The following is a 15,275-nucleotide window of genomic DNA, read 5'->3' as shown; positions in this document are numbered from 1 at the left end:
AATCAGGACTGACATGTGGGAATGAAATGGTGCGAGTTTAGCTGAACTCCCACCATTTCATTCCTGCAGTCAGTGTGAACCAGGGCTCAGTTCAGGTTCATACTGGGCTGCGGGAGTGAAGCCGTACGAGTTCAGCTGAACTCGCACGATTTCACTCCCGCTGTCAGTCCCGATTTCGGACGCGATTTCAGAGACATCTGTGCAGGTTTCTCAAATCGCATCTCAAATCGTACCAGTGTGACCCAGGGCTAAAGGGAAGAAAAAACACAAGTGAACACTAAATATAACAAAACGATACTACTCTAAATAAATCACCACTCAAAGAACATGTCCCCTTATGGCCCATACACACGATCCGAATATCGTACGACGGATCGTACGACTTTTTTCGCTTAATAGTCGCAAGTAAAATCAAATAGGTTATTAAAGTCACGAAAATTCTCGTACGACCGAAAAAAAATAAACGGAAGTAATGTCATGTGTTGTAATGTATTTGTATTGTATTTTCGGACGTCAACTGTACTGACTAAACGAAAATCGTACGATCTGACATCGCACGATGAAAATTTTCGTGCATGTCCGATCGAATAATATCGTATGAACTGTCGTGATCGGCCCTCGAAAGTAGTGTACACACGATCCGAAAATTGTACGATCCTTCATCGGACAATCGTTTTCGTCCGATATTTTGATCGTGTGTACGGGCCATTAGCAGCTCCAATAGCTAAAATGTAATCACCAAAATAAGTAAATTGGCAGTGAAATCAATTGTGCATAAATCGATCCACTCCGTTCCAGTTCTGGGATGCCAGTGTCATGGATGTATTCTCAGATGTCATGGGTGGTCTTAAGTGCTTATATGTAGAATAATGAGATTTTATAAATATGAAAGCATGAGCTTAAAAAAGAAATACACATAAAATTAATATAAAATTATTCTGAAACCCAAATAGTTTACCAAAGTGACACTTTCACAAGGAAAGGTATTGCTGGCCTGAACAAAATGTAAGTGACTTGGAAAGCATTGAAGCTAAAACATCAGCATGGCAGCCAAGATACAAGCATTCTCAAAGGGAGGGTTCAGCAATGGTTGCCTCCATGACGGACTCCCTTTAAATGAATTAAAGTAAGGACACTAGTGCTTCAAAGCAAATATTCTAATTGCGTAAAATAATTATTATTTTGAATTCAATTCTGCTACAATACAGATCTCCTACTGTTCTATCATCAAGTGCACATTAGTAAAGATATGTCTATGCACGAACCAATAGAGCATATTCTCTCTATACAATTTCTGTGCTACATTTTTGTTCGCAATCAAAAATCAAAATAATCTGCCGTTTTGAATGATCCTGAAATCTGTGGGATAAACTGCTGCCTTTGTGAATTGGAAGGAGCAACAGCTAAGTAAATGTAACGCAGTTTACCAAAATGGCAATTTGCAAAGTGTATAATATCATTCCTGTGTCTATTTAGACAACATTCTGTATTGCCACCTGCTGGTCGTTGCTGGTATTGCACTTTTGTAAAAAATAGTGATGATTTTTATTTTTTTTTATCATTATTATTATTCAGGATTTATATGGCATCAACAGTTAGCGCAGTACTTTACAATATAATACATTTACTATTATTGCTTTTGAAATGACAGTAGCGGTTGCACTGTAAAGTTTCTGAAAGATAAGCAGACATTACAAATAAAAAACTAAAGTACTAGCCTAAATTTGCTGCAAGCACAGCCAATTATATATTTTTTTTGTGTTCAACAGTTTACTATTGGAAACCGTTTCTGTGTCAGAAAAAGTATCCTCAGGTTAACAAGCAAGAATGTGTTTACAGGATATACTTTCTAAATTTGAGAAGTGTGCTGTGACTGTATATCATTTAATGTGGTTGTTTTCTTCCAGCTGATAGGCCTCCTGATCCTGTGCATTGGCATCTATGCAGAGAGCGAGAGAAGAAAACATCAGACTTTGGAAGGGATCTTCCTGGCACCGGCCATCATCCTCCTACTTCTGGGCATCCTGATGTTTGTGGTGTCATTTATCGGAATGGTCGGGTCCTTAAGGGACAACTTGGCTCTTCTTAAAGCTGTAAGTTACAAGGACATATTTTAGGAGGTTTTCTCTTGTGTCATTTAGTTTCATGTTGAAATTAAAGCGGTTGTAAACCCGTTTAAAAAAAAAAAATTTCTCCTGCAAGGCAAAAGTCATATTGAGCTAATATACCGCATATTAGCTCATTATGAAATACTTACCTCGGAACGAGGTGTGTAAAACTTACCTGGTTCACGTCGAGCGAGAAATCATCTTGCTCCGGCGTGTCTTCTGGGTATCGCCGCTCCAGCGCTGTGATTGGCTGGAGCGGCGATGACATCACTCCCGCGCGTGCGCGCGGGAGATTTAAATTCGGCGAGGTCCGGCGGCTGCCGGTCCTTTAGCCGAGGATCCCCCCTGCGCATGCGCCGCTGACGTCAGCGGCGCATTGCGAGGGGAATATCTCCTAAACCGTGCAGGTTTAGGAGATATTCTTTATACCTACAGGTAAGCCTTATTATAGGCTTACCTGTAGGTAAAAGTCATAAAGTGGGGTTTACAACCACTTTAAGATTGAAAATGCAGGGAAAGTGACAGAAAGGAATTACTGGACGTTATAGTTAGGTTACCAATGTATTATTTTTACTTCTAGAGTCACCTTATGTTTTCTCCTTAGAAATTATTTAGAGAAACCTTTAAAGAGATCCTGTAACCAATCCTATTCTCGGAGTGTGAAATTACTCTCTGTGCTGCCCCAGCTCCTCTACTCTTTTCCTCGCCTACCTACATATTTTTACGTAGCTGCAGGGGGGAGAAGAGTAATACTATAGAGCAGGGGTCTCCAAACATTCTAAACAAAGGGCCGGTTTATTGTCCTTCAGACTCTTCGAGGGCCGGACTTTGGCCAATGGGAGTGGAAATGTTCCTGGCATCATTGTTCGTAAACATCTGGTATTAGGGGGAGGAATAGTGCCCCATTGCTGGTATCATAGGGAGGAATAGTGCTATATTAGTTGTGTCAGTGGGAGAAATGGTGCTCCATTGTCTGTGTCAGATGGCAGAATAGTGTCTCGTATCAGTGGGAGGGATAGTGCCCCAAGGGCCGGATAAAGGCAAGCAAAGGGCTGCATCCGGCCCTCGGGCCGCAGTTTGGAGACCACTGCTATAGAGTGTCACTTGAGTGATGACACAAGTCTGCTCTCTCACGTCAGCAAGCTCAATACTTTTGGATATGTACAGTAGGTAACATTTCTAAAATTTCTTAAATGCACATTAATCTTATTGGAATAATGTTGCTCAAATGGATGGTTTAGCAACTAGGTTTCTTTAAAACCGAAATCCATGCAACATTCTATTTAAATTTGTAGTATAAAGTTATGTGTTTAAATATTGTTGCACTTTCTTTAACCTCTTCACGCCTAATGCCTCGTACACACATGACCGTGTTTCCCGGCAATAAAAAGTCCGGCGGGTATCTCGGAGGGGGAAAAATGAGAACCTGCAACTTTTTCCCCCCCTACACACGACCGGGTTTCCCTACAGGAAAACTGCCACAAGAGCTTTGGTTGGGAATGCTCCATCGCAGTGTTTCCCATAGGACAACTGCTAAGTTAACCACTTGCCGTCGCCGCACCGTCATATTACGTCCACAAGGTGGCTCTCCTAGGCGAGACCACGTAAATCAGGGATCCTCAAACTACGGCCCTCCAGCTGTTGCGGAACTACACATCCCATGAGGCTTTGTAAAACTTTGACATTCACAGACATGACTAGGCATGATGGGAATTGTAGTTCCTGAACAACTGGAGGGCCATAGTTTGAAGACCCATGACGTAAATGGACGTCCTGCCTTTTAGCCGCCACCCGCTCGCCCCCTACTCCCGTGCTTGTGCCCCGCGGGCGCGATCGCCGCCGGGCACACGCGATCGCTCGGTACAGAGCGGGGAACGGGAGCTGTGTGTGTAAACACACAGCTCTCGTTCCTGTCAGCAGGGGAAATGCTGATTTTCTGTTCATACACTGTATGAACAGAGGATCAGTGTTTCCCCTAGTGAGGCCACCCCCCCCCCACAGTAAGAACACACCCAGGCATACTTAACCCCTTCCCCGCCCCCTAGTGTTAACCCCTTCACTGCCAGTGGCATTTTTATAGTAATCTAATGCATTTTTATAGCACTGATCGCTATAAAAATGCCAATGGTCCCAAAAATGTGTCAAAAATGTCCGAAGTTTCCGCCATAATGTCGCAATACCGAAAAAAAAATCGCTGATCGCCGCCATTACTAGTAAAAAAAAATATTAATAAAAATACCCCCTATTTTGTAAACGCTATAACTTTTGCGCAAACCAATCAATAAACGCTTATTGCGATTTTTTTTTACGAAAAATATGTAGAAGAATACGTATCGGCCTAAACTGAGGAAAAAAAATGTTTTTTTATATATTTTTGGGGGATATTTATTACAGCAAAAAGTAAAAAATATTAATTTTTTTCAAAATTGTCGTTCTATTTTTGTTTATAGTGCAAAAAATAAAAAACGCAGAGGTGATCAAATACCACCAAAAGAAAGCTCTATTTGTGGGAAAAAAAGGACGCCAATTTTGTTTGGGAGCCACGTCGCACGACCCCGCAATTGTCTGTTAAAGCGACGCAGTCCCGAATCGCAAAAAGTACTCTGGTCTTTGGGCAGCAATATGGTCCGGGGGGTAAGTGGTTAAAAACCTCCGGGAATCCCGGCGGGAAAAAAGAGAGCTGGTTCTCTTTTTTTTCCGGTAGTTTTCCTGTCAGGAAAACTGCAATGGAGCCATACACACGGATAGTTTTCCTGTCCAAAAGCTCTCATGGCAGTTTTCCCGATGGCTAAGCCCAATTTTGCATGTGTTGGTAAAACTGTACATATCATCGCAATTAATTTTTGCATCCAGGTTGATTATACCGCATTTTTTTCAGGACAAATTGGGCTTTCATTTGGTGGTAAATGGTAATGGATTTCTCTTGTTGTTGTTTTTTTTTTTTTTTTTTTTTTTTTTTTAATAAAACTGGTCTAAAATTTTAATTTAGCTGTATATTTGTTGCTACTACCAGAACCTACTACCAAGGAACAAGCCAAAATAAATTATTTTGCTTCTGACAATCGCAGCGATACCACGTACGTATATGTTATGTGTTGTTTGTTCCCCTGGTATAGCCAGAAACAATAGTGTGCATTTTGCTTTTTTTTTTTGTTCTACCTAAAACAATGAAACTAACTGAAACTGATACTAATTAAAAAAAAAATCCTGTCCAGATTTTTTTTGCCTTGACCTTTAACCCTGACCTTGATCCAAACACTAACCCAGGCACTGATCTAGATCAAACCTTGATCTAGTTTTTTATTTTATTTTTCCTACACACACTTTTTTCTTTTTCCTTTATTTATTTTCTTTTATTTATTTTCTTTTCTCTCTCTCTCTTTCTTTCTCTCTTTCTTTCTCTCTTTCTCTTTCTCTTTCTCTTTCTCTTTCTCTATCCATAATGGGGAAAAAAAGTCTTGCCTATAGTTCTACTTTAAAGGGTTTGTAAAGGTTTGTTTTTTTAAAGGAACCTATTTAGAAAATAAAAAACAAACCTTTACAACCCCTTTTAAGCTTTCAAGTTGATAGAATAGTGTGCAGCTCTCTGAAGATATTTTCACCAAAGCATTTTGTTCATGCATGCATGCCTGTTTCTACATGTCCAATAAAAGGCTCCATGCAATGGATTTGCTCATACAAGCAATATGCTACAGCCAATCAGCAAGCTGTGGGTATGTTATTGTACACACTGTGCAGTTGCTGCAATGGAGTTTGTGAAGCTGGCTGTGCTGTCTAGCAGGGTTTCATGGATCACTGGACTAGCTGAACAAATTTAACTAGTTCTGTAAATGCAAAATAACAAATAAAAAAATATATAACAAATAGGTTTATACTTACCTGCTCTGTGCAATTGAATTCTTCTGGGCTCCTCCTCTCTGGTGAGCGTCCCCCCTAGAAAGCTGCATCCTATGTGGCACGTGTGCGGGCCCGCTCCTAAACCTTGCTGTCTGTGTCTGTGGACACAGACAGCAGGGCTTGGCCCTGTCCCCAGCTCCCTTATCACTGGCTTTGTTTGACAGCAGTGGGAGCCAATGGTCTGTGAAACTAGAAAGTGAGGAGAGAGAGCCGCTGCAGACAAGCACAGTGCTGGATCAAATGAGGGCTCAGCTGGGAGCTGTGGTGGCTCAAACGCGATTGGCACTGCGCTGAGAAGCCATTCACCTCTGCAGCTAGGAGTTCGGATCCCGGTCTCGGCTACATGTGAATTGAGTTTGGTGGTCTCAGCCCGGCTCCCGGTGGGTGTGCTATGTGAGGTAAGCCTACGCCCACCCCCCTCCCACAAAAAACACCACACTTACACGTATTTGAAATTGGGTTAACATGCACGCACTTTGACCACGCGGTCTCTAAGAAAAAAAGAGAGGCGAAGGACTAACTGGGCTGGTTGAGCGGGCAAATCCTCTCACTCCCTTATAGGGAGTCCCTCTGCCCCGTTGGGCTTCAAAGCGGAGCAGGTAGGGCGGGCTGTGTGGGAGGACCCCCTCACACACCTGCCATTGCCACCCGGGGCATGGAGAAAGGTGGCAGATTGCCTCTGGGGGAGGCCTGCCTACTCCCAACTCCTGCAGTCCGGCTCCTCTCTCGAGTACACGCACATAATACACTTAAAAAAAAAAAAAAAAAATGAGGGCTCAGCTAAGTATAAGGGAAATGCATTAATGTAAAAAATGTTTAGGCAGGTAGGTAGTGCTGGGCTTTTTTTTATTGTCATAAATCCTGTAATACATGTCTATTTGTGAAATAAAAATGTTATTATATAAAAAATATTTACAACCTAAAATTACATCAATTTCTAAAAAGAAAGATTAAATAAAATTGCTAAATGAGAGAACTGATTAGGGTTATATGCAGATGACATTGCTAGGTGTGGCTGTGTGAACGCATGTCTTGTCTACAAGTCCTGTACACATGTACTGTAAGTCCTGTAAACTGAAACCCCAGTATAGAATATTTACATGTAGTACAGTAATACAATCACTGTCTCCGATTACCTGGAAATTATCAATTATTCATAGTCTAACCCTGTGCTTGGCTGACAGCGAGCCAATGAGACGCTTCCCCCTCCAGGGTATTTACATTTTTTTTTTTTTTTTTTTGCAGCGCTGGGTTTTCATGTTTGCATAATGTTATTTCTTAGGGGATTACATCTAAAGGAAATAGGCATGGTTTTGTTTAAGGAATGAGGTTATTTAATGTAAAAAATCACAAGCGCCTAATGCATTATACAACACTACAGCTTCTTATCATAAATAAAGCCTAAATGTAATGTTTGAGTTGTTATTTTGTTCCAGTAAGATGTGCCTGTATCTATTATTCACAGCAGGAGATGGAATGTGTAGTTATGTTCCCCTGAACCTCTTTGAAGATCCTCTTCGGGTCTGTGCCGAGGACTGACTTTATACTATGCTGCAGCTGCTTTCTTCAGCATATATTTTATTCCTAGAAGTGTGTTTTCTTCGTAAGGCGTTTTAACAAATTATTTTACATATATTTGTTTAAGAATTCTTTTGATCAAACGGGTAGAAACTGGGAAGAGGGCAAATATTTACTGAACCACACTGATAATTGTCAAATAAATGGCAGTAACGCCTCCAACCTTTAAGGTTTTGCTTCACTTTAAAGTAGATATAGAAAACCTCTTCCTTAGATGTGTAAATAGTAGCTGAAGAAGTCTTTTATTTTTATCTTTTTATTGAGTAAAAAACATACAAACCAACAACAGTAGACCTGCCACAGCATTGGCACTAGACCCACGCAGGAGTTGGTACCAGCCGGAAATTGGGCTTTTTCCATCATTAGTAGCATACAGCTGTAGCACGTCCACAAGAAAAGAACAAACAACTAGTGCTGTATTGGCTCCTGCGCAATTGAAATGATCAAATCCTTCAGTTGAGACCCAAGGGACAATAATAGATATCCAATAAACCCATGACACCTGCGACTTTACCTGTTACACACAGTGCTCAGCATAAATGAGTACACCCCATTGGAAAAGTAAGATTTTAATCTATATCTCAATGAACACAAGAACAAGTTCCAACATTTTGACAAAACTGAGTTTTATAGAACATTTGTTTAGCTCATTACATGAAAGTAAGGCTGGAGGCTTCCATTGTGGGCGACACCCATGCATGCCACTCCTCTGCAGTGTACGCCATATTGTGTTACGGGAAATAATCTCCACAGTTTGGCTTTCTACTTCTTTAGCTAACTGCAGTGAACTTGCATGGTAATTTCCTTTGACCCTTCTCATCAGAAAATGCTTCTGTCGAGGTGGTTACTTCCGTGGATAGTCTGGACGTCTCTGTGAGATGGTTGCAGTTCCATGTTAAATTTTTGTATCACTTTTGCTACAGTTTGCTGACTGATCAATAAAGCTTTGCTGATCTTCTTGTAGCCTTCATCTATCTTGTGTAAAGAAATTATTTTCTTTTTCAGGCCTTGTGACATTTCTCTTCCATGTGGTGCTATTGCTGACAGCATGAAATGGGAAAGGGTTTTCTTTGCTAAGTAACACCGTTTTATAATCAACTGTCTGCTGGACACCTGTTTAATGAATAATTAGACTCACCTATATTTAATTCTTGTTAATTAGGATTTTGTTGTCTAAAATGTAGCTTTGCTCCTAAAGGATTGTAGACACTATAAGAAAATCTGGTGAACATTTTCGTCCAAAGAATTTTCTTACAATTTTCGTATAGTGAGTATACAACTTACGACAGCCGCTTCCGAATTTTCTTACAAAAATTCCCAAAGGGACAAACTCCATAATTATTCACGTACAGAAACAGAATTAACAATTTCCTTTAATGTGTACCGTTTTTGTCTGATTTTAATAGAAGGAAAATCTGAAGAGAAAGACTTTGCATGATCAGAAACAACAAAGAAAAGCCTTTGTCGTACGAGAATTTTCGTATGAATTTTTGTTCACCGGTCCTGATTTGCTGTGAAACAACGAGGAAAATCGGACGGTCGTTCGCCCGATTTTTCTTTTGGTGTGTACCCCACTTAAAGTGATTGTAAAGGTTTGATTTTTTTATTAATTTTTTAAATAACAAACATGTCATACTTACCTCCACTGTGCAGCTAGTTTTGCACAGAGTGGCCCCGAACCTCGTCTTCTGGGGTCCCTCGGCTCCTCCCGCATCAGATAACCCCCTCTTGGAAGAGCTTTCCCAAGGGGGTTACCTTGTGGGTATGCTCCCAAGTTCAGCATTTCTATCCATGGACACGAATGCCGGACTCAGCCCCGCTCCTCGGCGCCCATTATATTTGATTGACGGCAGCGGGGGCCAATGGCTGCGGTGCTATCAATCTATCCAATGAAGAGCCAAGAAGCCTGGGCCGAGATCCAGCCCATTCAGGTAAGTAAACCAGGGGGCTGGGGGGGTGGCAATTATAGGATGTTTTTTCACCTTAATGCATAGGATGCAATAAGGTGAAAAAAACCTGGAAGGTCTACAACCCCTTTAAGACTTTCATTGCAGTGTATTCATTTTTGCGACATGGTCTTGAATGAATTTGTTAGGAGCAGAGCACCACTGACACTAGCTGACAGGCAGGAAGGGGGGGGGGGAGAGGACAGAGGAGAGACAGATTCATACCAGACAGAGAGTTTTTTTTTTTGTACTTTTAAGAATTTTAATAAATAAATAAAAGTGCCTGGTATTGTAGGGATCAAAGTCGGATTCCTGGTCATTAAAGTCGGACTTCAAGTTGCAGGGCAAAGTCGGACCCACAGTCGTATGAGGCAAAATCACGCGACTTTGGACCTCCTGTTGTGTTTTTGAAGAAGAAAATCTAACCAACCAGAAAGCAAATTAAAATGGTAGGGCTTCTAATCATTTCCTTTCTGAGATCTGGAAACACAAGGTTCCTGTTACTACATCTCTCTTAACATTTTTAAAATAGTGTGTGTGTGTGTGTGTGTATATATATTTATAGTTTGAGCCTTTAATCATCCTATCTACATTCTTTTTGCCCTTATTATAGAATAAGAAGAAGAGAATGAGCCGTCGTTTGCATGTCACTTCTCAAAATTAAGTGGCGGCTTACTCATTAGTGACCCTTTCTTTAAAATGTGACATATATAATTTATCAGCCTGTAGTGTCATCTGTGATGATGTGGAAATTACATTTCCTATCAACTTCGAACAATTAAAAGCCATCAGGACTGCTTCCAACTGTCAGAGTTTTGGGAGAATGTAAGACTAATCTCCCAAAAATGTTATTCCAAGATTCCGATAGATCCTTCATTTTTTCTCCTTCACCCCAAATCCATTCCAGTTAAAATCTATAAAAAAAAAAATCAATCTTGCAACATCTTATAAATTCAGGTCTGCATACCTGCCTGCTGCATAAAAGACTCTCCCCTATCATCTAGCTGCGACTTAAAGGAGTTGTAAAGACAGAAGTTTTTTTTATCTTAAAGGGGTTGTTAAGGTTTGTTTTTTATTTTCTAAATAGGTTCTTTTAAGCTAGTGCATTGTTGGTTCACTTACTTTTTTCCTTCGATTTCCCTTCTAAATGTATTTTTTTCTTTGTCTGAATTTCTCACTTCCTGTTCCTCCTCAGTACGCTGTTCTGGCTGACCAACCCTCATGGATGATGGGGGCAAGCTTACTGAGGAGAAACAGGAAGTGAGAAATTCAGACAAAGAAAAAAAACATTTAGAAGGGAAATCGAAGGAAAAGGTAAGTGAACCAACAATGCACTAGCTTAAAGGAGCCTATTTCGAAAATAAAAGATGAACCTTTAAAACCCCTTTTAATGCATTCTATGCATTAATATAAAAAACCTTCTGTGTGTAGCAGCCTCCCGAACAACCCCTAATTACTTACCTGAGCCCCATCTCTCTCCAGTGATGTCCACGAATGTCTAAGCCGTCCGGAACACTCCTCCTGATTCGCTAGGACAGCACCGGCGCCATTGGCTCCTGTGGCTGTCAATAAAAGTCAGTCAGCCAATCGGGAGAGAGGGGGTGGGGCCGGGTTAGGGCTCCGTGTCTGAATGGACACACAGAGCTGTGACTCGGCTCCAGTGCCCCCATAGGAAGCTGCTGACTGTGGGGGCACTCGATAGGAGGGAGGGGCCAGCAGCAGCAAAGAGGGACCCAAGAAAAGGAGGATCCGGGCTGCTCAATGCAAAACCAACTGCACAGAGGAGGTAAGTATAACATGTTTGTTATTTATTTTTATTTTATTTTTCAAATAAAACATTTTTTTTTACTTTACAATCACTTTAATAAAGTAGAAGACATAAGGAGGATGGAAGAATAAATCCATTCACAAAAAATACTCTGGATATCTTTCATAAAACATGGGGACTCTCGCACATTTATTTATTACAGGTACTGTAACCTTGCGGGAACAGACTTCAACGGTAGGTGCGTTTTTAAGGGCTTGGTGGCCCACTTTTATTTAAAAAACATCAAAAGTTCACATATACATTTGCAGCCCTCGCAGGGGTTCCATCACTACTGCATTGTACAAACTCAAGAGCTTAGCCTCCTGGCTTTCAATCTTGGCATCCGACGGCTTCAGGCCTCTAGCTTAAGCCTAAGTTCTGTTCCTCAGAACACACAGCGTTTCCCAGAGATAAACTCAACCCTTGCTTTTCTCCTAGTCAGCGACTTGCTGCTCAAACATAAAGCGGCATCTGCAACCTGCAGATCTACACACACTAGCTGCAATCCATGCAGCCTCTCTCTGACTCCTTCCAGAGAGTTGAGAGCTCACCTGGCTCCCAGGGACCAGACTTCCTGTCTGTGGGTGGGGATCTGAGCCACAGCCAGGCCAGCACTAAATAGCTGACCACATAGCTGTGTAATTAGGGCATCTTTCTCTCCAAAATATGGCGAAAACCAGCCATCCTTCAGGGAAGACAGACCCAAACCATCACAGTACTTATATAGCACAGTCAGTATACGCAGCGCTTCAATATACAGTACACTGTATTGTACATTCGCATCAGTCTCTGCCCTCAAGGAGCTTAAAATCTAAGGCCCCTAATTCACATTCCTACATAAACATACTAGGGCCAATTTAGACAGGATCCAATTGACCTACTAGCAGGCGTGTGGGAGAAAACCAGAGTACCCGGAGGAAACTCACGCAGGCACAGTGAGAACATGCCAACTTTAGGCAGGCAGTGTTGTGGTTGGGATTAGAACCGGCAAGCCTAGTGCTGCTAGGTGGAAGTTCATGTTTTTGGAAGAAGGGAAATGTTTTCTGGAGTGGACTGAATAGAGATTGCTCATCCCATCAACTGTCAATACCACACTTTTGTGTAGATTATAACCACCTGCATTTTCCCTCAGTGGCCTTCAATCTTGTTCACAGCCTCTCCTCCTACTCTTTTTTTTCCTCTTCTTCCTTTTTCCCTTTACTCTTGACCCTAATGCATGGGTGCTCAACCTGTAGCCCTTCAGCTGTTGCAGAACTACAAGTCCCATCATGCCTCTGGCTTTGGGAGTCATGTTTGTAACTGTCAGCCTTGCAATGTCTCATGGGACTTGTAGTTCCACAACAGCTGGCGGACCACAGGTTGAGCACCCATGCCCTAATGAGTCTCCTTTTATTTCCATTGTCCCCCATCTTGTTATATAGTAGCCATTCTCCCTAACTTCCCTTTCGCCTTTTTTTTTTTTTGACCCAATATCTGCCTACATTGGTTTCCCATTAGATAATAGCCTCATGTTCCACTTTAATCCCTTAAAACGTGTGATGCTTTGAAGTTGTTAAAGTTTATTTTCAAAAAGTTAGCCTTAGTGTGTGTGTGTATATATATATATATATATATATATATATATATATATATATATATATATAATATATATATAATATTTTCCTCGCCTGTTCTAATTATGATAGATCTATTTGGAATACTTGATGTACAATGGCCTTTTTTTATGATGATGAAGTTGTGTAGTGATTTTTGTTTGATAAAGACCTGAATGTACAAGGTTTGTTCATACTTAAGCCCCATACACACGATCGGAATTTCCGATGGAAAAAGTCAGGTGGTCTTTTTCCATAGGAAATTCCGACCGTTTGTATGCCCATCTGCCTTTTTTTCCGAGGAATTCCATCGGAGTTTAGATAGAGAACATGTTCTCTTTTACTCCGATGGAGTTCTGTCGGATTTCCAATGTGAGAAAATAACTTTTCTAGGTTTGACACATTTTTAGTCAGTTTACCATTCCTAGCTCTTACGTCCACTGCTGAATTCAGAGAAAATCAATCCAGCCTGCAAAAGGTGATATCTAGTCCTAAATGGAGAAGAAACAGAAGTAGCCAATCAGTTGTGCTGTAGTGCTCATGTGCTAACAAGGAACTTGATAGTGGCAGAGAGAAGCATGTCAGGGAAATTAGCTCACCGGTCTGCTACTTCTCCCTTCACTGTCCAGTCACAGTTGAGGGCAGGGATAAGACCTAGCATTACTGGGACCCATTCAGACTGCTGTAATATAGTAATGTGAGGATTATGTGTGTTGTTGCTCTGTGGTGCCATTTATTTGAAATGGCACCCCAACACACTTAATTGCAGTCCGCCACAATGCAAGGTAAAACACTCCTGTGTGTTGTGGTGTGCTGTAACACACAAATTGCTGCAAGTACGAATTTAAGGCTCTAGTGGTGCAACATAACGCATGTTGACGCACTGCAACAGACAAAGTGTTTGTAAAGCCACTTTTTTTGTTCTACAGTTCCCTCTGTTAGATAACATAATGTTCCCCAGTGTATGTGATTTATAAAACCTATGCTGCCAAATACCTTATTTCCGAGCCCTACTCCGCGCTCACGTGGCTGCCAGCTGGTCTCCTCTTTCGATATGATAGCTGCAGGGGGAGGGGCTGGACATCCCCTATTGACATCAGCCAGGTGGAGGAGAGAAGAGGAGGAGGGGACCGGCAGGCAGTCACGTGAGCGCTGAGCAGCGCTCAAAAATAAGGTATTTAAGCAGCATATTTTTTATAAATCACATACACTGGGGAGCATCATAGACTATAACTGATTAAAAGTAAAGCATTAAGATAAACAAAAAACTTACATTTATTGAAAATACAACATACATAATATGTCTGGAATCAGAAGCAGCGATTACCAGATATGTCTACACTCAGGAAACTGGGACCAGACTGTGCATGCTTTAAAAAGGAACTGCAGTCTGCTCACATAATCTGTAATAAAACATTTTTTGCCATTCTGAAGCTTCCTTACAATCACTTTGCATATTATTTTATATATGTCATTCTGTACTTGCCAAATATGCTGCAGAAATCTCCCTCCACCGAGTCTGGCTGCAACCATTTTAAATATGGACAGCTGAAGCTGCTGTCTGTTCACTTCCTGGATTTATACAGACACACAGAGGCACACCTACAGCTCTGTAGCTCTCATTGGCCCTCTTATAACTCACCCCCCCTCTTCCTGGCAAACTCTCACAAGAGTGAGAGAGAGAGCTGTGTATGATGTCATAAGCCTAGGCTTTTTACCACACAAGAAACAGGAAGTGGGCTGTACAAGGTATTTACTGGCAGAAAAAAAATGTTTTACTATCCAAAGTTAAAACAACAAGAGCAGAGGATTTAATAGAGGGAAAGTTGAAAACATTACTGAAGGTTACTTTAAGTGAGATTTATTCACAGTGAAACAAAATCCTTCCAAACACGAGAACACAACAAACATGAAAATATAAGTGAACCAAAAAACCCCATGACAGAATACTTGGCTAATAACTAAGAAACAGAAGCCTAACTAACAACTAACTATATACAATATATACAAAATGGGGAACACCTAAAAACTAGAAAAATGGAGGTGCAGGCACCAGATGGGAAGGGGGGAACAAAACTTGGATCAGGAACAAATGGGAGCCGATACAAGGCAGCAGGATACAGGGTACAGTGAACAGGGCAGGAGGAGGAACAGGATAGCAGTTAGCAAAATACTGACACGAGAACCACTTTGTAAGGGAGGACCTAAATTCAGTCCTCCAGGTACATTGTAGTCCCTTTAACCACTTCAGCCCCGGAAGATTTGGCTGCTCAATGACCAGGCAATTTTTTGCGATTCAGCACTGCGCCGGTTTGACTGACATTAGCGCTGTCGTGCGATGCTGGAC

At 41.3% G+C, this 15,275-nt stretch overlaps 1 protein-coding gene across 1 annotated transcript in view; it reads left to right on the top strand.

Moving 5' to 3' along the window:
• The window catches only part of LOC120932957 (tetraspanin-15-like), a 193,476-nt gene that overhangs the window by 88,230 nt on the left and 89,971 nt on the right, over positions 1-15,275 (top strand). The window contains exon 2 of the mRNA XM_040345846.1: positions 1,908-2,093. Coding sequence (XP_040201780.1) covers positions 1,908-2,093 — 186 coding nt within the window. The remainder of the gene's footprint in view (positions 1-1,907; positions 2,094-15,275) is intronic.

This window comes from Rana temporaria, chromosome 3 (assembly GCF_905171775.1).
Source record: "Rana temporaria chromosome 3, aRanTem1.1, whole genome shotgun sequence".
In the NCBI taxonomy this organism is placed as follows: Eukaryota; Metazoa; Chordata; class Amphibia; order Anura; family Ranidae; genus Rana; species Rana temporaria.
This window is presented reverse-complemented; position numbering and strand designations above follow the sequence as displayed.